Below are 23,784 nucleotides of genomic sequence, written 5' to 3' on the forward strand. Positions count from 1 at the left end.
GCGGAATCCAAATTGGTGGTTAGGTATGGATTGTGAAAGACGGTTAAATTTAAGGAGCCTCTTGGCAAGCAAGGATTCAAGTATTTTTGAGAAAGCAGGAAGCAAGCTTATGGGGCGATACGAGCTAGCTTCAGAAATTGGTTTTTTTACCATGACAACTATGGCTTTTTTCCACACTAGGGGGAAGTGGCCAAAACGTAGGATGCTGTTGTATATTTTGAGTAAGAAGATGATAGCTTTGAGTGGGAGAACTTTGATTAGGGCATTGTTGATCCTATCATATCCTGGTGCTTTTTTGTTGATTAAGCTATCAATCTCTTTTTTTAATTCAGAGAGAGTAATGGGCTTGACAAAAGGTGAGTTGCTGGAGTCAAAGTTGGCGGAGGAGCTAGCGATGGAGTGGTGGGTTTTACATGCATACTCCATGAGCATTTTTTTGGCAAGGATGGCATTTGTTTCCTCGTTGATTTTGGCCCTGTCAAGGGAGCTATTTGTCAAGTTGGGAGAGAAACGCTTCTCTAACTGGTCAGTAAACAGCTCCATTTTACCTTCAGGTGATCTTGTCCATGCATGCTTCTTGTCTACTCCGCTAGGGATCCTAAGAGGCCAGTTAGGAAGGGGCTGCCGTTTTAGTTTGTTGGTTAATTGCCACAGCTTGTGGGGTCTGTACCGATCAGAGGAGTCTATTTTACATAGTTTTTTATTTAAGTGTTTGTTTTTTGATAGGCTTATTTCTTTGTTTAGTATATTTTAATGTTTTTTTACGTTCAAAGTTTCGTGAGAGGCATTATATCAATTTTAATTTTTTTTTTTGTTTTAATAATTTGTGCATTTTTTTATTTATAGGTATGGCTCCTCCGATTCGGTACGATTCGTATTTGGCAGGTCCCTTCGTAGAGGTTTAGTGACCAGGGCTGCAGCATGGTGACCATTGTTTGTGAAGATATTAATCGCGTCCTCAATGTCTAATCCAGATTCGATTTCCATATTTAGGTGGAGGGAGTCGCTGAGGGTGTTTTGGAACAGTTTGATGTTAGATCCTACAGGCAAAAGTCTTCGATTGTCAGGAAGTAAGTTTGGGTGCTGGTCCATCGTGATGTCTACAAAAACAGGTAAGTGGTCAGTACTTAATCTGTTGTGGTTTATTCCAGAATAAACTCCAAAGTCCATGGCTGAGGGATTTTTTCGCCGGTCGTGTGGGAAATGAGTATTACCACCCGTCGCCAGGATGTCCAGTTTCTTGTCAGCCTGGATCACTTCAAGGAGAGTTCTGCCGCGTTTACATGACCTTGAATTACCCCACTTTTTAAGGTAGGGCGTTTGATCCGCCTGGCCTCAGTCTTTCGATTGAGCCCTTTTATTTTTTCCCGTTTCACCTACAAGGGTATATAGCAAAAATTTAAATTTAAAAGGCCGTTACAGCAGCAGGGGCGGGGGATTAAAATTATCTTAAAACTAGATTAATACTAAATAAAAAATATACAATAAGACATTAGATTAACATTTAGTTTTTAGCGATTTAGGTAAGATAGTTTGTAGTATGATAGATTTAAGATTATGTTACTTTTAGCATAAGTAGTCAAGTAGGTAGCAATTTTTTAATAATAAATACACTTGGCGAATAAGAATTTGGTGCTAAGGTGGCTACAAAAACGTGGCGATAAATGTCGGGGAAAAAACTGGTTTTCCCCCACACTGAAGAAAAAAATAGGGAGACCCATATTTTGGGTCTGAGTAACACTAGTTTTTTAGCTTGGCCGTTGGCGCATCAATTGCGAGCAAGGCTTGGCTTTAAAGACTAAAAGTTTTAGAGCAGTTAGCTTTTAGTTGAGTTAGCTTTATAGGCTAGAAGTTTTAGAGCAATTAGCTTTTAGTGGGGAAAAACATAAAGAGACCAAATATTTAAGTAAAATAAGCCAATATTGGCTAGAGTCGTAAGGCATCATTTGAGAGCAAGGCAAGAAGTTAGCTTTATAAGGCTGAGATTCAGAGTCTTTGGCTTTGGTTTAGCCAGAATTGGCCGGCATATCGATAATGCTCTGAAATGTTGATGACCTATCGATAAGTCATCGATATGGGTCTGATGGCGGAGTTTCCGCATGTGAGCTGGAAAGAGAGAGAGACATTTATTTGTAAACAATAGGAAAATATAGGTAAGTAAAAAAAAAAAAAAAAAATAAAAAAAAATATAAAATTGACAATAGTAATAATTAACATAGAACATTTTAAAAATTAATTTCAGATGCCTTGCAGGAACATGGCGAGTTCATGAACGGTGGAGTATTCTGGCGACGACAGAGTAAAGCTGTTGGGTCGAGAACAGCTGGCGACCTTTGGCAGATTTTGTTGCTGCAAGGTTTTGCGAAACGATCCGTTTTGCATTTTTGTTGGTGTTGCTGCGCGACCGGGTTTGCTTGCAGGTAAGTGTTTGTTGATTAATTTTATTTTTTGTTTGTTTTCAGGTACTGGTGATTTGGCTTTGGCCAGTTTTGTTGGCCGCATGTTGGTATTTGGTGAGTACCGCTGACTTTTAGCTTTATCGATAATTATAGTTGTTCTAATTTTAGTTGTTTCTCCGTTTTCGGGTACGTCTAGTGTATAAATAGGGGTTGCTGCTGTAGGCGAGTAATTTACAGGTGAGTATTTTGTTGATTTGGTATATTTTTGTAACAATTTTTGCTTTCTTTCAGGTGCAGGCGCATTAGTTGAACCCAATGGGGCGGCTGCCAGACGAGATTTAGCACCAGAAAGTGTAGGAGGGGCTGCAAAAGGTGCTGCTAAAGACTGCAGCTGGCTTTCAGATAAGTTTATGGTTTTTTTAGAGCGATTTTTTGTTGACATTTTTTGGCTTTTAGGTGTAGCCGCTGCTTGAGGACCAGGACCTGCTGCTGCTGATTTAATTTTTCTAACGATTTGTGTTTTTTTCCAGGTGCAGGCAGGTGCAGATGATTGCCAAGATGCTGCACGAGGACTCGCAGGCGGTGCTGCTGCTGGCTGACATGGATTAACAGGTGAGTTTTTGTGATTTTTCGGAGATTTTGATAATGATTTTATTTTATTTTCAGATGGACGAGCTGCAGACGGACTAGCTTGACGAGATGCTGGACGACGTAGATGAGACGATGCATACGACGCTTTACGATTTGTTTTATTTTCAGGTACTGGTGCATTAGACGAGCGGAAATCTGGACAGGTCGACTGGCGAGGTGGTGCAGACGGTTGCTGGTGGACTTCAGGTAAGTTTTTGTTAGCGTTAGATTGCATATTCATTGTCTCATGCCCAAATTTTCTTTCTTTCCTTTTCATGATTCAGCTCCTATAGGTGGCTCTATGGCCATCTCCGCAGATGCCACACTTTGGAGATTGGCCATCAGGAGAGGGGCATTTGTCGGATTTGTGCTGGCCAGCACAGACGGAGCAGAGCGGGGGAAGGCAGCAGTACCTGGCTGTATGGCCAAAGAGGAGGCAGTTTTTGCTTTGGGGAATCTCCCTTTGCCTCTCGACGCGTACCTCCTGGCTGCCTAGGACCTTAATTTTAAGTATTTTAAGCTTCGCATTCAAGATGGCAAATCTAGCACCTCGTTCCCATCTGGGCTGGTGAGTAAAAAAGGCAAATTTGTTTGCCTCCAGGGTAGCTTTTATTTTGCCATAGGTGTCCATTGTTTTGGCCGTGATTTGAGTCAGGCCGTTACTCAGCCGGGCCAGGTGATAAAGGGAGAGAATTTCCAATTCTCTCTTTTTTTTTACTTGTATGGCCGCAGTTGCAAAGCCAAGTGGTTGGCTCCCGAAGGAGTCAACCATCTTTTATTGTTTTTCGCCCCCTATCAGGAAGCATATACAATTACAATAAAAACGAGCTTAGAAATAATTTACAATGGCTTATTAATAGTGTGAATGATTAATATATAAGACATAATGTTTGTTGGGTGTTACTGGTAGGACAAAAAAAAAATTGTGGGAAATTTACATGGGAAATTTTTTACATGCAAGTAAATAAATGCTTACTGGGTTTTACCAAGGACCATAAAAACAACTAGAGGATCAAGAACAAGTTGCAAGCTGCAATAATTATAAAGAATATAGTATTTACAAATATTGTTCATTAATAGTGATTAGTATAATTGTTTCTTGCAGGTTATCAGTTCGAATCATATCGATTCATGGCGTCATTGCAGTTGGCAAAATCATTGAGGCAGCGCTCTTATTGTCAGGAAAATTCCCTCTTATAGGCAAGAAGTGAGTAACATGTGTTGTTTTTTTTTGTCATAGGCAAACAAAACAAAAATACTTGAATCCTTGCTTGCCAAAAGGGTCCTTAAATGTAACCGTCTTTCACAATCCATACAAATGCAAATTTCATGGGGCCGAGCATCAACTAGCTCGCGTTACACAATTCCTCCAGAGAGCTTTTGAGGACAAACTGTATGGATCGCCTATATTCATCGATATTACAGAAGCGTTTGACAAAGTTTGGCACTGCGGTCTGCGTAACAAGTTGATAAAGCTACTACCTATTAACCTATACAAAGTTCTGGACAGTTACCTCAAGGATCGCACGTTCTCCGTTCGCGGTAACCATGGTATTATGTCCCGTGATGGGAAAATTTTAGCAGGAATCCCTCAGGGTAGTGTTTTGGGACCCCTGCTATACAACATATACTCGTCAGACATGCCAATTCCAAAGTTCATAATTGAGCATGAAACCCTGATCGAATATTACCCGACCTATAAACACGGTGACACTCTGCTCTCTACATATGCTGACGATACTATTTTCATCTCGACCGATAAAAACGCCCTTGTAGCCATGAATAAAACGGAAAATTACCTACACAAGTTCTCTACCTGGTCCAACAAATGGTGTTTCACAGTCAACGTGAGTAAAACAGTTCATGTTCTCTTATCCAGACGATCTACCTCACCTGCTGTTAAAGCTGCCACTGTTAAGTTTAATAACAAACCTATTAAAAATACGTCCTCGTGCCGATACTTGGGAGTCCTTGTTGATAGCAAACTCCTGTTTAAAACCCATATTGCCAAACTTTGTGCTCAAGCCAAGTCCACCTATACTCGCTACAAATGGCTCGGGGAAGCTAAAAGCCATCTTAGCACCCGCTGCAAGGTCACTATCTACAAGCAAATCTTAGTCCCTATTTGGACATACGCTATTCCCATATGGGGTAGCCTAATATCTAACACCCTATTCAAAAAGCTCACCGGAACTCACAATAAACTGCTCAGAAAGCTAACAAATGCGAACATCTATTGCCTAAACTCTGAAATTCAAGAAAAACATAACGCCAAACCTCTAGAAACTATATACAATGACGCTTGCCTAAGATTCTTTAACTCCATGTCTGACCATGAGAACAAAGAAATTGAAAAACTTTATCTAAAGCCATTTATCCCTAAACGTTTGCCATGGCCTAGGTACTCAAAGCAAATAGATAAACTTGTCGCCTCACGAACGATAAAAAAAGCCCAAACACTGATGCCACCTCAGCTCAACCCTGGCTCCAAGGCGCCAGCTCTTATTGCTGACAACTGTCACCAGACCTACAACAGGATCACTGAAAAGCAAGATGTTCTCAGAGCTAAGGAAGCGTCTATAGCTAAAAAAAAAAACCCCGGAAAGCCTGCCCCCCCTTGGGCCAAACGAACAAATTCAATACACGGAAAATGAACTACTCGCTCTAAACATGGCTAGTCTGGAATCTGAGTTGCTCAAATGAATTGATAACAGCACGAATAGCACTGATGCTCTAAAAAAAAAGGAAAACTGATACTGCACCCATGATGGTCCTAACTAACAATCACTCTAACACCAATACTAATACTTCTGCAAACATTCACTTACCTAATCATAACGAAATATGATTTCAGGCGGCCCCTGCAAAGCCAGAATCCTGCCCACTATTCAGCTACCGTCCTGGCCTGGCCAGAGGGCCAGTCCGACAGTCGACAGCTGTGCCTCCAGTAGACGCGCCTCCTGCACTCTCTGCCTCGTTCTCAGCGTCTGCACCATCTCGTCCATCGTCCTGTCCAGATTTCCGCTCGCCTGATGCACCAATACCTGAAAATAAAACAAATCTAAAAATAAAACCAACTAAAAAGTACAAATACTCACCTGAAAATACACAACAGCAAACAGCAGCTCCTTGTCCAGCGTCGTATGCATCGTCTCATCTGCGTCGTCCAGAATCTCGTCAAGCTAGTCCGTCTGCAGCTCCTGTATCTGAAAATATATTAAAATTATTATCTAAATCAGCAATAAAACACAAAACCACCTGGCCCGTCGTCTGGTCCTAAACGCCATAAAGCTGCTCCTGAAACTGGAAAAAATATAAAAATGTTAAAAAATGCTACTAAATAAACAAATTACTCACCTGCCATGCAAATGCCGTCAGTAGCAACGCGTGCAATTCTTCGTGCTAAATCTGGCCAATCTCCTGGTCCATCTCGTCCTTCACTAGCGCCTGCACATGGAAAAAAACACAAATCGTCAGAAAAATCTCTCAATAATCACGTGAGCTTACCTGCAAATCCTCTTCAGTCACCTGCAGCAACACCAGCTGGTCCTTCTGGCCCTCTACCCAAGGCTGCGCCTGAAAATAACAAAAATCAACAAAGAATCAAGCTAATTTAACTAAATACATATCTAAAATCCAGCCGCAGCCGCTAGCAGTTCCAACTGGAGCTCCTCCTGCATCTTCTACTGCACCACGTGGCCCGTCACCTGGTCCTAAACGTCATAAAGCTGCACCTGTACCTGAAAAAAATATAAAAATGTTGAAAAATACTACTAAACCAACCAATTATTCACCTGCCATACAAATGCCGCCAGCCGCAACACCCGCAACAGCCGCACCTGAAAACGGAGAAAAAACAAAGTTAAATTTAACTACAAATATTGGAAAAACTAAAAGCCAACAATACTCACCTAAAAACTCAACGCGGCCACCTGCATCCCATGGAGTCTAGGTAAGTACCTCGACCTGAAAATAAAAATAAGCAAAAACATCAACCTAAAAAATACTTACCTGCAAGCAGCTGTTCCCGTCCTAACACCTTTACTCTGTCGTCGGTGGAGGTCTCCAGTGATGATTCAGCAGCCATGTTCCTCTAAAATAATAATAATTAATTTATAATTTCCAATATTGGTTAATCTTATTGTCAATTTTTATACTTATGTCACATTTTTCTAATTGTTTGTTTACATTTTGGAAATATATCGCCTTCTCTTTTCAGCCACATGCGCCGCCACCTGTTGCTGTATCGATTTCTTATCGAATAAGTATTGAGCAGCAACAGTGAGCGCACACGCAATAATGAGCACTCACTCCAGTGTTGCCCTAAAAATACCACAAAAAATGCCAGTTTCCCTACATTTCTCGCTCTAGCGCCCTATGCACTTCTCTACTTAGCTCTATTAGTGCCCTCTGCACTCGCCAAATCCCCCTATTAAGACCCCATGCACCGGAAAATTAAATTTAAAATTCTTATTGCTAAAAACTAATACTTACTTATGCTAAATACTTAAAACTACTTACGCCATAATTATCTCTAAAAAACACTAAATTCTAAATGTCATTGTCTATTTTATTATTATACATTCATTGTTAGTATTTAAGCTAGTTTATAAGTTATTTTATATTGTCCCTTCCCTGCTGCTGTAACGGCCCTATTTTTTAATTTCTATTGTTTGTCTCTAGAAGATGAAAGGATAGAAAATAAAGCGGCCTTAATCGAAAGACTGAGGCCAGGCGGATCAAACGCCTTATCTTAAAAAAAAAAAAACGCCTGATGACACAAATTAATAGAAGATAATTATGCCTAAAAATATCCTAAAATTTTCAATCACGTCCATAAAATATTTCTATTGGACATTTGTATCTCACTGTTAATTAACATTTGGACATCTCTCTGCCTCCAGTTACAGTGCAGTCTGGATTCAAGTTATGTTAATGAACTTAGCCGCAAATATAAATCTGTGAGAAATTTCCAAATTACATGATATTATATATATTCTAGACCACTTTGGACTAGTCTTAATTCATTTTTCACTTTATTATGCCTTCAGCACTTATTGTAAATTGCTGTATTTAATGACCGTTGTTATAGATTCTAAGGTCTTAGAATGAGAACAATAAAGGAGCCAATGGCCAGTCGGCCATTGGTGCTAGTTTGAGAATTCGCCTCAACACAAAGAAAAAAACAAAGAAAAAAGCTCCGCTATAAATTGTTAAAAAAATATAGTAAAAGTGGGAATTAATTGCCCAAATAAATCTTAAAAATAGTGTTTCAAGGCTCTTCACTAGTGTGCCACGGAAAATTGCCAATTTCCTAGCTAATTATTTAAATAAATGACAATTTAATATTTTTGTTTTGTTATAACCTAAAATACACAATTGTTAACCAGAGTCGGTTAGGGGTGGTGCTACGTACCCAAACACCTGCGGGCTCAATCGGGAGCCACTACTCCACCTGGCTTCATAGTTCGTAGTTCGATAGCATCAGCTGTTCAGCAGTGTTGGTCAACGTATTCGGACACAGCTGATACGGGTAGCAGACCTGTAAGCTTACAGCCCGTAACAGCGTACATAAGCGGTGCATGCTTTCAGGCTGCACCATTTGGCGATCGTTGGAATTTTTAAAATTTTCTAAATTTCGAATCTACTGAATCTATAGATTGATAACGGCCAGCATTGGCCCCTGCCGCTGTGGCAATACCGGTCAGTCAAATGGAGTACGAAGAGGATGGGCAAAGGGCTTCTGCCCTTTAAAACAAAAAGAAAGGCTCAGTTAAAGCATAGACCAGATGCTATTATTCTGCATAGCACTGAAGGGGTCTCATATAGCGATATGCTCAAAATGGTAACCAGAAGCCAAGATGAAAAAATTAAAGCCGTTGGAGGAAATGTTACCAAGGTGAGGCGCACAGCGAATGGCGACTTACTCCTCGAGCTAAGTAAGGGAAGAGCAGATAACCTTCATAAGCTAAAAGAAGATATTGGCAATGTGCTGGGCGCCAAGTTCGAAACTCGCGCTCTCACAGATAATATAAGGCTGGAAATACTGGACCTAGACAACGAGACAACCGTAGAAGAGATAGTAGCAGCCTTTTCTACCAAGTTGAAAATTGACCTAGAGCCAGGCGCTGTCAAAAGTCTCTGCCCATCATACCGTGATACCCAGAAAGCGCTCATATATGTTCCGGCAACAACCGCAGAGACAATCCTCAAGGCCAATAAGATTACGGTGGCATAGTCAGTGTGCCGAATCAGAATTAATAATGCCCCAGTTAGATTCTACAAGTGCCTAAAAACTGGCCATGTCGCTGCCAAATGTAATAGCGACGTTGACAGAAGTGGCTGGTGCTTAAAATGCGGAACCAGCGGTCATAAAATTCGGGACTGCTGTAACGAGGCCAAATGTTTTCTATGTGCAGCAGAAGGACTGACTTCACTCTCACGTGTAGCTGGCAGCCACAATAATGATGATTAAGTTTATCCAGCTTAATCTAAATCATTGCTGGGCAGCCCATGAGCTGCTATCACAGACATTGGGTGAGTCTAGAACAGACATAGCCATTATAAGCGAACCTTTTAAGGCCAGAACTGGAAATAACTGGTCCTGCAGTATTTCTGGGAAGGCAGCGATCTGGGCTTGTGGAACGCCATCACTATTGCAGCGTTCCGTGCTAAACAAGGAGCACTATGTCAGGGCAAACATAAGCGGCCACTGGGTCTACAGCTGCTACTTGCCACCAAGTCTGAGTATCCAAAGCTTCAGTGATGCCTTAGACGATCTCGAGCAGACGCACGTACCCGCAGCCCAGTTATTATAGCTGGGGACTTCAACGCCTGGGCTGTTGAATGGGGTAGCAGTCTAACCAATGCCAAAGGGAGAGCACTTTTAGAGGCATTTGCAACACTTGATATAGCTTTGCTTAACGTAGGATCCCAAAATACCTTCAATAGAGCGGGACTCGGCTCAGTAATAGACCTGACTTTCGTCAGTGAAAGTCTTTATAGGTCAACTAGCTGGGCAATTGCTAATGTATATACTACAAGTCCGAAACATTGAACGTGCAGGTATTTTCAGCATTAATTGAGAGGGTCCAATTCTCGCGGAACTCGGCTGGCGTGATGGCCGAACAGCTCTATAGCAACCTGGACGCAGCCTGCAGTGCAAGCATGACGCAAATAAAGAATTATAGAAGACATCAACCTGTATTCGAAGTGGATGCGGGATTGCGTCAATCGGCACCGGAATCGACCGAGAATGAGCGATATTTGCAACAATATCAAGAGGAACTGCGACAGCAGTACCTCCAGGAGGAGGAGAAGCGACAACAGCAAATTGAGCAACATCGCCAGCAGCAAAATGAGCAAATGCAACGACAACGCCGTCAATATCAAGACCGAGAGCTGGATCTACTGGAACAGATGCAACAGCGACCAAACAATCCACTGCAGCAACAGATTCCCGAATGGGCCAGACAGGATGATCAGAATTCGTATAATCCATATAATACACGTCAGTTGTACAGTTGCCTCATCCCAGTGGAGGATGAAATTCGTGAAAATCGACAGCGTCTGCAGTGGCAGCAACAGCTTTTCGATGACTATGAGCAGCAACCACCGACTGATTATATTGTTGCCAATTCACATATGAATCAGCGTCCCCAGCAGGAGAATCACCGGGAGCGCCGTCAAGAGGAGCGTCGTGAGCGGGAGCGCCAACATCGCGAACGTCTCCATCAGAAACGTATCCATCAGGAACGTCTCCAATGGGAACGCCGTCAAATGCAGGAGCGTCGTGAGCAGGAGCGTCGTGAGCAGGAGCGTCGTGAGCAGGAGCTTCGTGAGCAGGAGCGTCATGAGCGGGAACGTCTCCATTGGGAACGCCGTCGTGAGCAGGAGCGTCGTGAGCAGGAGCGCCGTGAGCTGGAATGTCGTGAGCTGGAATGTCGTGAGCAGGAGCGTCGTGAGCAGGAGCGTCGTGAGCAGGAGCGTCGTGAGCAGGAACGCCGTGAGCAGGAGCGCCGTGAGCAGGAGCGCCTTGAGGAGGAGCGCCGTGAGCAGGAGCGCCGTGAGCAGGAGCGTCGGGAGCATATTTATATAAAAAAAAAATGTTAGGTCTACCACCTTTATATAAAAAAGTATAATTCAGTGCATCATTAATACAGTGGAAACTAAAAAAACAAGTAATAGAGGAAAATTAATCAAAAGCATTACTTTTGCCAGATCGCCCATAGGAAGAAAGGAAGTCAAATGGCTTATGTGTTCCCCTTTGACTTCGACACTCAGTAATCCATGAAGTAATTCCAACGCCGTGGATAGACAACAAAATGAAATCCGGACTATTTTATATGATGTGTCTGTTGTGGAGGATCTTGTAATTTTGGTATTGTAAAGATTAAGGAAAAATTATTTTATTATATTTAGACGAGAAAATAAAATTTTAAAATCTTATGCTGACGTAAAGAAAACAAATAAGGAATATAAATGTTTTCTGACTGAAACGACTTCATCTTAATGATTCCGAAAAGCGCTCAGGTTATAAGATGCAGGAATATTTTAAAGCGTTTTAAATTTTTAAATGCTTTAAAGGAGAAGGAATAAATTAAAGCGTTTTAAATTTTTAAATGCTTTAAAGGAGAAGGATTAAATTAAAGCGTTTTAAATTTTTAAATGCTTTAAAGGAGAAGGACCAGAAGAAGTAAAAAGTTGAACTTGTTCCTTTGACTGCTGCGAAGCAAGTGAAGTCGATTGTGAGCTGAGGTCGACCGAAAACTTTTAGTGCCAGTGCCGCCTACTTGACCACAATTAATATTATCCAGTTTTGGAAAATCGTAGAAAGTAGTGTTAGAAAACGTGAAACACACTCGGGTCAAATTTTTAGTGTTGCATTTGTTAGAGCTTGGAAACTATCGATAGTGGCGTGATTCGATATTTTCAATGTTTTAGGAGCAAAATTTAATTACAATAAGTATCATTTTCAAAAAAAATGAATACAATTTTGCTTAACCTAATATTAATAACCAAAATTATATAGTTTTAGCCTTTCAAGTTATATAAAATTACTATTCGTAAAATATCGATAAAAAAAAGTCAATCGAACCACGTGAATTTAACAATAAGACATTCTTTTCGTTGTTGTAAAATTATTATCTTATTTGGATTAAAATTCATTCACAATAAGCGCAAAGTAAGTTTCTTAAAGTATTTTTGCTGTATATATATAATTTCCAGTTTTGACTTTACGATTACATCACTCAATTTTATGGCGTATCACCTGGATGATTCCTTTCGACTAACTAATAAACTTACCACCAGGAGGCACAGGACTCGACTCGGCAAAGGAATCTTCATTTGCAACATTTTCATTGGCATCTTTTGTCGGTTTGTTGCCTGCTGCTGTTGCTCCCCATTAATAAAATGCTAATGAATTAATTTTAGAAGGAACTTTGCAATAATCTCCTTTTGCGAGAACCTCCGCTCCTTTGACTGCATTAAATTTAATGAACTCTCTTATTAAATTGGTTCGAAATTAAGTAAAACTGAATTATGCATTCCCCTTCCATTCTTCCTTCCATCAAAGTCAACAGTAAATATTTAAATTTTCATCACCCTTTTGTCTAAACACTGAAATTGAAATTGTATTTGAAAATTGAAACAGTTGACAAATATTAGACAAATATTTAACTACATTATAGAGTAGTGAGTGAAGGGCAAGAGCAGAGCATCAAATGAAAGGGCACCAACCGAACCACTACCACCGGGCCGGAAGTCGGCAAAAGCAATTTCCTAGTCCTAGAATTTGATTTTGTTTACCTAAACTCAAAAGATACAATTTTTGCAGCTAATGAAATGCACAGATATTTCGTTAAAAGGTGAAGAAACCAGACCACAACAGGTAGAAGTAAGGCAAATAATCAACTCTCAGACATAACAATATAGCATAGGATATGGCCATATAAAAAACAAAATAAAATCATATTTAGCCTTTAGATTTCTAAAAAATATATATATGATATATATGTATATTGCAATGATAAACTTGTAAAAGGTAGAGCTAAGCTCACATTTCGAAATATCTTGAAAGGTTAAAAAAGCAAAAAATGAAAATGCAGTTTTTTGGAGCAAGCCAATAAAATTTTCGGAAAAAACATACAAAATAATATCGAAAATTTGGAATTTAGAATTTGATTTGTAACAAATTTTTGGTTACGTTTCAAATTTTTTATATTTTGGAGTTAAGAGATAATAAGGAAGAATAACAAATGTATTGTTTTATACCTTTATGGGTATATGAAATATATCAGAAAAACCAGAGGGGAATCAATATATCCCTGGCCTTATCGAAGTCTCTATACCCTGTAAGAAATTCTTAGTAGCTTTAAGCTAATAATTATGAGTAAACAACGAGCAAAGTTCTATTAAGTATCAAAAGTCGGAGAATTATAATGGCATTATTCAATTTACTTATGTATTACATCGAGCTTGTTTCTTTATAATTTCAATATACTTTGTTTTACAGGGTAAAAATGTTGGTTGTTGATTTTTAAGCCTTGGAGTGCGAATAAAAAGTGAAATTTTAAGAGCCAAAATATTTGCTTAAAATCTTTATAGTTATATAGCTAAATATGGGTACGAAAAAATCAGATTTTAATATACGGAAGACACAACTAAAGACTATTTTAAGTGTGCATGCAAATTGCCTATTGAAAATTTATAACAAATAAAATTAATTCACAAATTCAAATAATAGCTTCAAGTTTAAAGGGCCAACAAGATATCAACTGTGTATCAGTCTTAAAATTACTTCCAACTCTTTTAGGTTCTAAAAAATTAATTGTGCAAATACATGACGTTTCTTTTCAATGCTAAAGTATTGTTTAAATACATATTCTCTCTTATTCGAAACTTTGAGTTATCCTCTAGCGCCAAATGCCTTGATCTGGAGACGCACACCCATTATTATCAAAGTTTTTTAGCTCCAAAATTTCTAGGGAAAAGTATCAGCGTTTTCACCTAAAAGAATGTTTGCTTTATTTCTTCCGTGTCATCCGAGTTTCTCTTCACAATACCTTGAATGACCGAGGTTCTACTGTAGAATTGTATTTTTAAAACATTCCCTGACAAGGGGAAGTTTAGGTTAGCGAATCTGCGACTGCAAGTTGTCAGAAGCTCCTTTAGCTCCTTAAGTATGCTATAGTTTACTGAAAACCTTGTTTTTACTTTCAGTTTTCCGTATAGTTTTTTCAAAGAGAATTTCGCGTAATATTTCATTTGAAATGTATCAATACTAAAAGAACGAAAAAGTAAAGACTTCAAATTGTAAAGCATTTGAAAGGGGTTTTTAATATTAAAGCTCCTTTAAATAAAATGTTACACAAAACAAGTGAATCAAATGCTGAAATGAACGCGAAACTTAAGCCGCAGATCTGCATAGTCAGTTATAGACACTTAAATGCCAGTCAAAATTGGATTTGGGCCGAAGTTGAGATAAACATTTTTTATAGTTACGAATCTCCCCTCTCCCTTCTCTTCGTTTCCTCTCAGTCAAAACCAAGCCAATTTCCCAGCTGCACATTAAAGTGGTGAATAAAATCACTGTATAGAGAAAGAGGCAGTAGTGGGGAGGTAGTGAGTATGTGTCATGTGTGTGGTGTGTGTGTTGGATGTTAGTGTGTCATTTTTTTATGCCTCTTTAAAAAAGTGTCCAGAAGTTTTGTGATTTTGATAAACAGACAGAGAGAAAAAGTGGAAGTAAAAAGCAAAATGATAGCAAAAAAGGAAAATGTGGAAAAGCTCGTGAGTTCAGATAAAGAAAAACTCACAGAGAACAAAAAAAAAACACACACATTTATGCAAGTCACATACGCCACACAGCTTTTAATAATAAAAACAACGAGCTCTTAATATGAAAAAACATAGAAGCAACCCAAAAGGAAACCAAAAGTAAGCCATATATAGGCAAGAAATTCAGAATGATAAGGATAAAAACGATTGCGTAGGGACAGAAGGCGGGGAGGAAGGTGTAGTCAGGAAGGGATGTAGACGTGTGTGTGAATGTCTTTATATGGTCATATGTGTATGTGTGTGTGTAGGGCAAAAGAATTGCCTTAGTTCCCTTTCTCTCGTTCTCCCTCAAGATGTAAGATGTTTAACTAATTTTAAAGCATTTGTTCGTCATTTAAATTTCTGAAATTCACTTAAATTGAAAATTTTCGTAATTATTCGTTGTATCAAAACCTTTCAGGCACCCTCCATTTCAGGTTTTCCCAAAGAATCAACCTTTAAACATTATGTTTAATGGAGAGAGTTCTAATTTAGTAGAGATGAAACAATGGACAAGAGTATTTGAGATAGATTAATTGGCAAATAACTAATCAACTTCCAATATACATGGGTTGGATTTGTTATATATCAAAAAATCAATTAAGTGTACTAGATTTTTGTACAATTCGGACCTTTTGGCAGATTATTCCGATAGTAATCTAAGACTAGTCAATTTAGGCAAGTTTAATAACATTAAATGATCTCTCTGAAGAAACTTTAACATTAATTCTCATTTAGATCAGACTTTATTAAGAATTGTAATACTAAAATAATAAATAAAATATTCCAACTAACATCAGGGAAGATCATGCGCATGATTTAACATTCTTACAGTAGCCACATTTGACAATATCAACATATATAAACTGATCTGGACTGTAGCTATAATTCTTGATTCTTTCAAATTTGGCAGAGCGTATACGTTTATAGATATTCAGCGAGTCCATGAGAAAACAAAATTTGCCACAAACACATTTTGGTGTCTCGGCTATCAGTTTGATCAGTATGGCAGGTAGTGAGTATATAGGCAGATTAAATTGGTCGACTGAACGAGCTGCTTGCAGCCAGAGCGGCTGAGGGGAGCATTGGGTCCTTGTGTTTGCCTCAGTGGTGCCCTCGAGACGTTGAACATCCAGATGATTGGGTCCTTTAAATGCATTGCCACAAACATCTAGGGTATTAATGTGTAGGTCTTCTAGGGCAGCTGGCAGAGATTCCAATTTATTGTCCGATACATAAAGCGAGTGCAATTTCTTCAGTCGTCGCATGGCAAAGGGTAAAAAGGTTAGATTATTGTGATTTAGATTCAAATGAACCAGCTTTTGCCATTTAACCACCAGATAAATCCAATTCACAAAGAGATTCACTCAATTTGATGCCATTTAGAAATGACCAATCGTTCAGTTCTCCCAGACAATTCCCAAGAAGTACGAGTTTCGTCAGGGCAGACGTCCAACTCCAAGGGTATCTGAAAAAAGTTTTAAACATTTGTACAGCCAAACAGGACAGATAAAAGGGCGCGAAAAGCTACCAACTATTATTCACCTTCGTTAGCTGCTTGTTGGCCACATCCAGATGGGTTAGATTACGCAACGAGCATATCTCAAAACTTAGCTTAACCAATTGACTACTATTGATTGTCAGAGACTGCAGAGATCGTGGAAAACCCTTGATGGGATAATCGCAGCGACGATTAATAGTCATTTTAGTCTGTGACTTTGCTTTTTGTGTAATGGCCGTGGCAGTGGCTATATTCAGTCTCAAATTGATGGCGTCCTTGCCCTCCATATCCAGTTTGAGAGTCTGCAGGAATCCCTTTAACTGAATGGGATCACATTTAATCAATAGATTTTCTGCCGGCTGCTTGAATCCAATTGTTGCTTTGAAGTCCGCCACGAATTTCGTGTGAACAGCCTGGATATTGTCCTTGACCTTGTAACGTTGCCCCTTTTTAATCTTTGGTGTGAACAATATAATTTGTATTCAACTTTTCGCAAAGCAATTCCAAACCATCAATTTGGCTTTCGCAAAAACCACAGCACTGAACACCAACTCGCAAGGGTCACACAGTTACTACAAAAATCACTCGAACAAAAAGAATACAGCTCTGCTGTATTTGTAGACATTACTGAAGCATTTGATAAAGTGTGGCACTTAGGATTATTGAATAAACTGGCCAAACTCCTGCCTTACTGCTTGTTCAAGATTCTTGAAAGCTATCTGGAGGATAGATCGTTCACAGTCAGGGGCACAGATGACACATATTCCAGAATTGGCAAAATCACTGCAGGAATACCCCAGGGCGGTGTTCTGGGCCCCCTTCTCTTCAATGTTTATTCGTCTGACATGCCAATTCCTGATTATATCTTAGAACACGACTTCCTCATGGTATCAGGTGAAACCAAGAAGAACCCTGACATCCTACTGTCAACGTTCGCAGATGATACTATAATCGTATCTACTGATAAAAATGCCTACATGACCATCAGGAAAACGCAAAAATACCTAAATGAATTCACCAAATGGTCAACTAAATGGTGCTTTACGATAAATAATGATAAGACTATTCGTGTCCTATACACAAAACGAAACATATCCCCTGCTCTAAGATCTTACCTAATAAAAATCGATGAAAAACCTATAAAAAACGCTAATCAATATAAATATCTAGGAGTCACCACCTATGTATTCAAGCTAAAGCTATCTATCATCGCCTAAAATGGCTTGTTGGCGTAAAGAGCTCCCTCAGCACAAGATGTAAAGTCACAATATTTAAGCAAATTATTGTTCCCATTCTAACGTATGCTATTCCTGTATGGGGCAGCCTTATTTCGGAAACTCTATTCAAAAAAATCTGTGAAACGCACAACAAACTGCTGAGAAAAATTACTGACTCGGATATATTCAGCACAAATGCCTATATTCGCGACAAACATAATGTTAAATCCATGGAACTCAAATATGACTTGGCTTGCTATCTCCACTCTAGAACACCCAAATGTAGAAGTAAGGAATATCCTGGAAAAACCCTTTACTCCTACAAGGCTCTCCTGGCCTAGATACTCTATTCAACTAGAGAAAATGGTAGCAGTCCGAAATACACCTCATCTCACTCAACAGCCAAACCAGCAGCAATGTGCAGCACCAACACAGAACTTTCTTACCACAAATAGCACCCAGCAACAGCTAACTACAACCACGTTTCCTTTAAGTACTGCAAACACACAACACCTGCAGCATTTAGCGTTGCAGCAGCTGCATCAACCAGCTGGCCAGCAGCACCAGACCGCAGCACAGGCCTCTCAGCTACAGGCGTCATCTCCTGCAAACACACGACAACAGCAGTCAGCAACTCCAGTTCATCAAATTGCATCAAGTATACATCATCTACAGCAAATGGCGATGCAGCAGCAGCATCAAGTGGTTGGAAAGCAGCGTCAGCCTCCAGCACAGGCCTGTCAGTTTCAGGTGTCAACTCCTATCGACACACAGCAGCAGCAATCCACAAATCTAGCTCCTCCTATGTCAGCAAATATACAATATCTACAGATATTGGCGACGCAGCAGCAGCATCAATCAGATGGCCAGCAGCACCAGCCCACAGCACAGGCCTCTCAGCAACAGGCGTCAACCACTGCTGACAGTCAGCAGCAGCAATCTCAGACTCCAGTTCCTCAAACTGCAGCAAGTATACAATGTTCACAGCAAATTATGGCGCAGCAGCAGCATAAACTTATTGGTCAGCAGCACCAGCCCGCAACACAGGCCTCCCAGCTACGGGCCTCATCTTCTGCTGACACTCGGCAGAAAACTATTCCAGTTCCTCAAAATGCAGCTAATATACAACATCTTCAGCTATTGGCGGAGATGAATCAGCATCAACTGGCAGGCCAGCAGCATCAGTCCGCAGCACAAGTCTCTCAGCTACGGGCTTCATCTTTTGCTGACACTCAGCAGCAGCAATCTGACATTCCAGCTCCACCAATGACAGCAAATATTCAATACTCACCGCAAATGGATACGCAGCAGCATCAAATGGTCGTCCAGCAGCACCACCCAGCAGCACAGGCCTCCCAGCTACGGACTTCATCTTCCGTTGACACACAGCAGCAGCAATCTCCAACTACTCATCTAGATCGGCATGCAATGCGGGAGGCGACGGCCCATTTTGATGGCGCCCCATCTCTCATCAGATTCGATTGCCACCTAAGATACCAAAAAATTATTGAGAGAAACGAACTCAAAAAACAAAAGGAGGAAAAATCGAAACTAAACAAACCTGTTGTGCGCATGGAAGGACACGTGATCAACGGCCTGTTTCGAGATTTTAAAAGAGGCACACGAAATCGCGCGTACATAGAAGAGCGATTGAAGGGCCAGCCAATCCAAATCCAGCGACTTGTCCTGCCTCCACTCAAGATTCACCCTTAATGATGACCAACTCTCAAAAAATCTTGAGCGAGTTGAAAACGAGCTCCTGAATGAGATTGAAAGTAGCATAGAAGCTGAAACAAAAAATAATGAGAGATTACCACCCATGAAGGTGCAAAAAACTGCTAATTCTTTACTTACTGACTTTCAGCCAGCTGACCTTGACAAAATCTCCATACAGCGGTTAAAGGGACTTGGCCCTCCCGCTTTCAGCCAGCCTGTACCAGGCCTGGCCAGCAGGCAGTCTATATGGACCTATCATCCAAGCAATGCCTGCTCGAGCACTACATTGCGGTCGAAGGGATTTGGCCCTCCCGCTCCTAGTTATTTTCCTCCAAACGAGCCTGTAGATGGAACAGATGCTTCTCCAGTGCCGCGCACCAATTGCTAGCCTACTGTGCTGCCACTCCACAGGCAAACAAGCTCTCCTGACGGCCCAAAACCTCCAATACTGGGGCTGAAGGGCACGCATACATTGTTCTGGGGTCTCACATAGTCCAATCCGAGAAGAGAGACAGAAATAAGCCGAAATGTTTGCCTATGACAAAAAAAACAACACATGTTACTCACTTCTTGCCTATAAGAGGGAATTTTCCTGACAATAAGAGCGCTGCCTCAAAGATTTTGCCAACTGCAATGACGCCATGAATCGATATGATTCGAACTGATAACCTGCAAGAAACAATTATACTAATCACTATTAATGAACAATATTTGTAAATACTATATTCTTTATAATTATTGCAGCTTGCAACTTGTTCTTGATCCTTTATTTGAGCATTTATTTACTTGCCTGTAAAAAATTTCCCATGTCAATTTCCCACAATTTTTTTTTGTCCTACCAGTAACACCCAACAAACATTATGTCTTATATATTAATCATTCACACTATTAATAAGCCATTGTAAATTATTTCTAAGCTCGTTTTTATTGTAATTGTATATGCTTCCTGATAGGGGGCGAAATACAATAAAAGATGGTTGACTCCTTCGGGAGCCAACCACTTGGCTTTGCAACTGCGGCCATACAAGTAAAAAAAAAGAGAGAATTGGAAATTCTCTCCCTTTATCACCTGGCCCGGCTGAGTAACGGCCTGACTCAAATCACGGCCAAAACAATGGACACCTATGGCAAAATAAAAGCTACCCTGGAGGCAAACAAATTTGCCTTTTTTACTCACAGATGGGAACGAGGTGCTAGACTTGCCATCTTGAATCTACACCACTCCACTGAATGCGAAGCTATCCGTCGTGACCTGAAAAAGCTAGGATTTGAGACAAAATACATCAAAAGACTAACAAACTACAGAACTAAGAGGCCAATGAATGTCTTTTTAATTGAAATTAACAAACATAATGACAATAAACATGATGAAATACTTAAAATTAAGGTCCTAGGCAGCCAGGAGGAACGCGTCGAGAGGCAAAGGGAGATTCCCCAATGCAAAAACTGCCTCCTCTTTGGCCATACAGCCAGGTACTGCTGCCTTCCCCCGCTCTGCTCCGTCTGTGCTGGCCAGCACAAATCCGACAAATGCGCCTCTCCTGATGGCCAATCTCCAAAGAGTGGCAACTGCGGAGATGGCCATAGAGCCACCTATAGGGGCTGTGCATTTTATAAGGCTGAACTGTCAAAATTTGTCGTTGACCAGCGCCCAGAGCGGCAAGAAAGGCAAATGAATCATGAAAAGGAAAGAAAATTTGGGCATGAGACAATGAATATGCAATCTAACGCTAACACTCCAGTGTTGCCCTAAAAATACTACAAAAAAATGCCAGTTTCCCTACATTTCTCGGTCTAGCGCCCTATGCACTTCTCTACTTACCTCTATTAGTGTCCTCTGCACTCGCCTAATTCCCCCTATTAAGACCCCTTGCACCGGAAAATTAAATTTAAAATTCTTATTGCTAAAAACTAATACTTACTTATGCTAAATACTTAAAACTACTTACGCCATAATTATCTCTAAAAAACACTAAATTCTAAATGTTATTGTCTATTTTATTATTATACATTAATTGTTAGTATTTAAGCTAGTTTATAAGTTATTTTATATTGTCCCTCCCCTGCTGCTGTAACGGCCCTATTTTTTAATTTCTATTGTTTGTCTCTAGAAGATGAAAGGATAGAAAATAAAGCGGCCTTAATCGAAAGACTGAGGCCAGGCGGATCAAACGCCTTATCTTAAAAAAAAACGCCTGATGACACAAATTAATAGAAGATAATTATGCCTAAAAATATCTTCAAATTTTTAATCACGCCCATAAAATATTTCTATTGGACATTTGTATCTCACTGTTAATTAACATTTGGACATCTCTCTGCCTCCAGTTACAGTGCAGTCTGGATTCAAGTTATGTTAATGAACTTAGCCGCAAATATAAATCTGTGAGAAATTTCCAAATTACATGATATTATATATATTCTAGACCACTTTGGACTAGTCTTAATTCATTTTTCACTTTATTATGCCTTCAGCACTTATTGTAAATTGCTGTATTTAATGACCCTTGTTATAGATTCTAAGGTCTTAGAATGAGAACAATAAAGGAGCCAATGGCCAGTCGGCCATTGGTGCTAGTTTGAGCATTCGCCTCAACACAAAGAAAAAAACAAAGAAAAAAGCTCCGCTATAAATTGTTAAAAAAATATAGTAAAAGTGGGAATTAATTGCCTAAATAAATCTTAAAAATAGTGTTTCAAGGCTCTTCACTAGTGTGCCACGGAAAATTGCCAATTTCCTAGCTAATTATTTAAATAAATGACAATTTAATATTTTTGTGTTGTTATAACCTAAAATGATTTATGTAAGAGGCTGGCAATCGAAAAAATTTTTTCACTTGGGTATGTATTAGTGTATATACATACCCCTAAGTTCTCTCTCAGCCCTTTTATACATAACACATATACCGGGGCCCGGCACAAAGAGAGCGCTAAAAAAGTTTAGTTGTATGTGTGCACTTGCTTGTATGCGTATGTTGCTTTACACTGCGCAAAATTAAACTTCATCAAATTCTGCCTCGAATCAAGAAAACGAGTGCAGCAAATAATCTTATGCAAGAAAAAGAGAGAGAAAACAAAGCAGCGATCAATTTTTTCATGTGTGTTTTCTCAACAAAGCGACATAGATCTGCTTCCGTCGAAATGCTGAGGGAAACTAAATCAACCCTCATCCTCTGTGTGAGGACTTCGGCAGCCGTTCGGTTACACGCATACGAGGTGCCGAACGTGTTCGTCCCCCGGGTGATATGAGTGCCGGGCTCTGACATATACACACACACACAATGCAAGGCGGTGACACACAGTTTTTCTTCTCACCAAGTACGGTCGCGTAGTTCAAGTCGTTCCGAAATCTCGTCAAATAAAGGAGCTTCCTGAGACCTGAGAATATACACAATTGTTAACCAGAGTCGGTTAGGGGTGGCCTACGTACCCAAACACCTGCGGGCTCAATCGGAAGCCACTACTCCACCTGGCTTACCTTCATATTTCGTAGTTCGATAGCATCAGCTGTTCAGCAGTGTTGGTCAACGTATTCGGACACAGCTGATACGGGTAGCAGACCTGTAAGCTTACAGCCCGTAACAGCGTACATAAGCGGTGCATGCTTTCAGGCTGCACCTTTGGCGATCGTTGGAATTTTTAAAATTTTCTAAATTTCGAATCTACTGAATCTATAGATTGATAACGGCCAGCATTGGCCCCTGCCGCTGTGGCAATGCCGGTCAGTCAAATGGAGTACGAAGAGGATGGGCAAAGGGCTTCTGCCCGGCGGGTTTTAATATCGCCAGATCAGCCGAGCCAATGGTCAACTCCAAGCGCTTGGTCGCTCGGCCCCAACGAAGATGCCGACCCACAGCAGCCGAATCAGATGAACGCAATATGCGAACCAGTTGATCCCGAAAACGAAGACCTAGGTATTCTACTCCGGTCAATGGTGAAAAAGTCAGGTGAGCTAGCTAAAGCACTGCGAAACGCCAGATATGTAAATAATGACATGAAGGACCAAGCCCAGCAAGTCTTTGCGTTAAACAAGTCTGCGGGCATATAAGACCCAGAACAATGCACAGCAAGGTCACAATGCCTCAGCTCCCCAAGTTCAACCAGAATGGAAAACTGTGGAGTCTAAAACAAAAAGAAAGGCTCAGTTAAAGCATAGACCAGATGCTATTATTCTGCATAGCACTGAAGGGGTCTCATATAGCGATATGCTCAAAATGGTAACTAGAAGCCAAGATGAAAAAATTAAAGCCGTTGGAGGAAATGTTACCAAGGTGAGGCGCACAGCGAATGGCGACTTACTCCTCGAGCTAAGTAAGGGAAGAGCAGATAACCTTCATAAGCTAAAAGAAGATATTGGCAATGGGCGCTCTCACAGATAATACAAGGCTGGAAATACTGGACCTAGACAACGAGACAACCGTAGAAGAGATAGTAGCAGCCTTTTCTACCAAGTTGAAAATTGACCTAGAGCCAGGCGCTGTCAAAAGTCTCTGCCCATCAT

The 23,784-nt window shown here is 40.3% G+C and overlaps 1 protein-coding gene and 2 long non-coding RNA genes across 4 annotated transcripts; all 3 read left to right on the forward strand.

The window, feature by feature from the left end:
- The first annotated feature begins 2,123 nt into the window (after positions 1-2,123).
- LOC124461256 lies at positions 2,124-3,285 on the forward strand. 2 transcript variants are annotated; one of them, XR_006954985.1, is made up of 5 exons: positions 2,124-2,153; positions 2,243-2,513; positions 2,568-2,636; positions 2,691-3,011; positions 3,066-3,285. It is a non-coding gene; the product is annotated as an uncharacterized LOC124461256 (long non-coding RNA). The 2 variants fall into 2 exon arrangements; XR_006954984.1 differs by having other exon boundaries at positions 2,596-2,636.
- Positions 3,286-3,316: 31 nt separating this feature from the next.
- On the forward strand, positions 3,317-4,413 carry LOC124461254. Its single transcript, XM_047012804.1, has 3 exons — positions 3,317-3,597; positions 4,135-4,236; positions 4,311-4,413. Exons 1-3 carry the CDS (start codon positions 3,347-3,349, stop codon positions 4,411-4,413), a joined length of 456 nt encoding a protein of 151 aa, XP_046868760.1. The 5' UTR covers positions 3,317-3,346.
- Positions 4,414-6,625: 2,212 nt separating this feature from the next.
- Positions 6,626-7,205, forward strand: LOC124461257. The gene is made up of 2 exons (XR_006954986.1): positions 6,626-6,981; positions 7,051-7,205. It is a non-coding gene; the product is annotated as an uncharacterized LOC124461257 (long non-coding RNA).
- Positions 7,206-23,784: the final 16,579 nt, after the last annotated feature.

The sequence above is a fragment of the Drosophila willistoni genome, unplaced genomic scaffold (genome assembly GCF_018902025.1).
Source record: "Drosophila willistoni isolate 14030-0811.24 unplaced genomic scaffold, UCI_dwil_1.1 Seg29.1, whole genome shotgun sequence".
Taxonomy (NCBI): Eukaryota; Metazoa; Arthropoda; class Insecta; order Diptera; family Drosophilidae; genus Drosophila; species Drosophila willistoni.

What these genes read in the sequence shown, in the direction of transcription:
- LOC124461254 (XM_047012804.1), top strand. Translation starts at nt 3,347, where the DNA reads ATGCCACACTTTGGAGATTGGCCATCAGGAGAGGGGCATTTGTCGGAT. An exon ending in CCTCGTTCCCATCTGGGCTG is followed by an intron (nt 3,598 to 4,134) that starts GTGAGTAAAAAA and finishes TGTTTCTTGCAG; the next exon opens with GTTATCAGTTCGAATCATAT. An exon ending in TTCCCTCTTATAGGCAAGAA is followed by an intron (nt 4,237 to 4,310) that starts GTGAGTAACATG and finishes GCTTGCCAAAAG; the next exon opens with GGTCCTTAAATGTAACCGTC.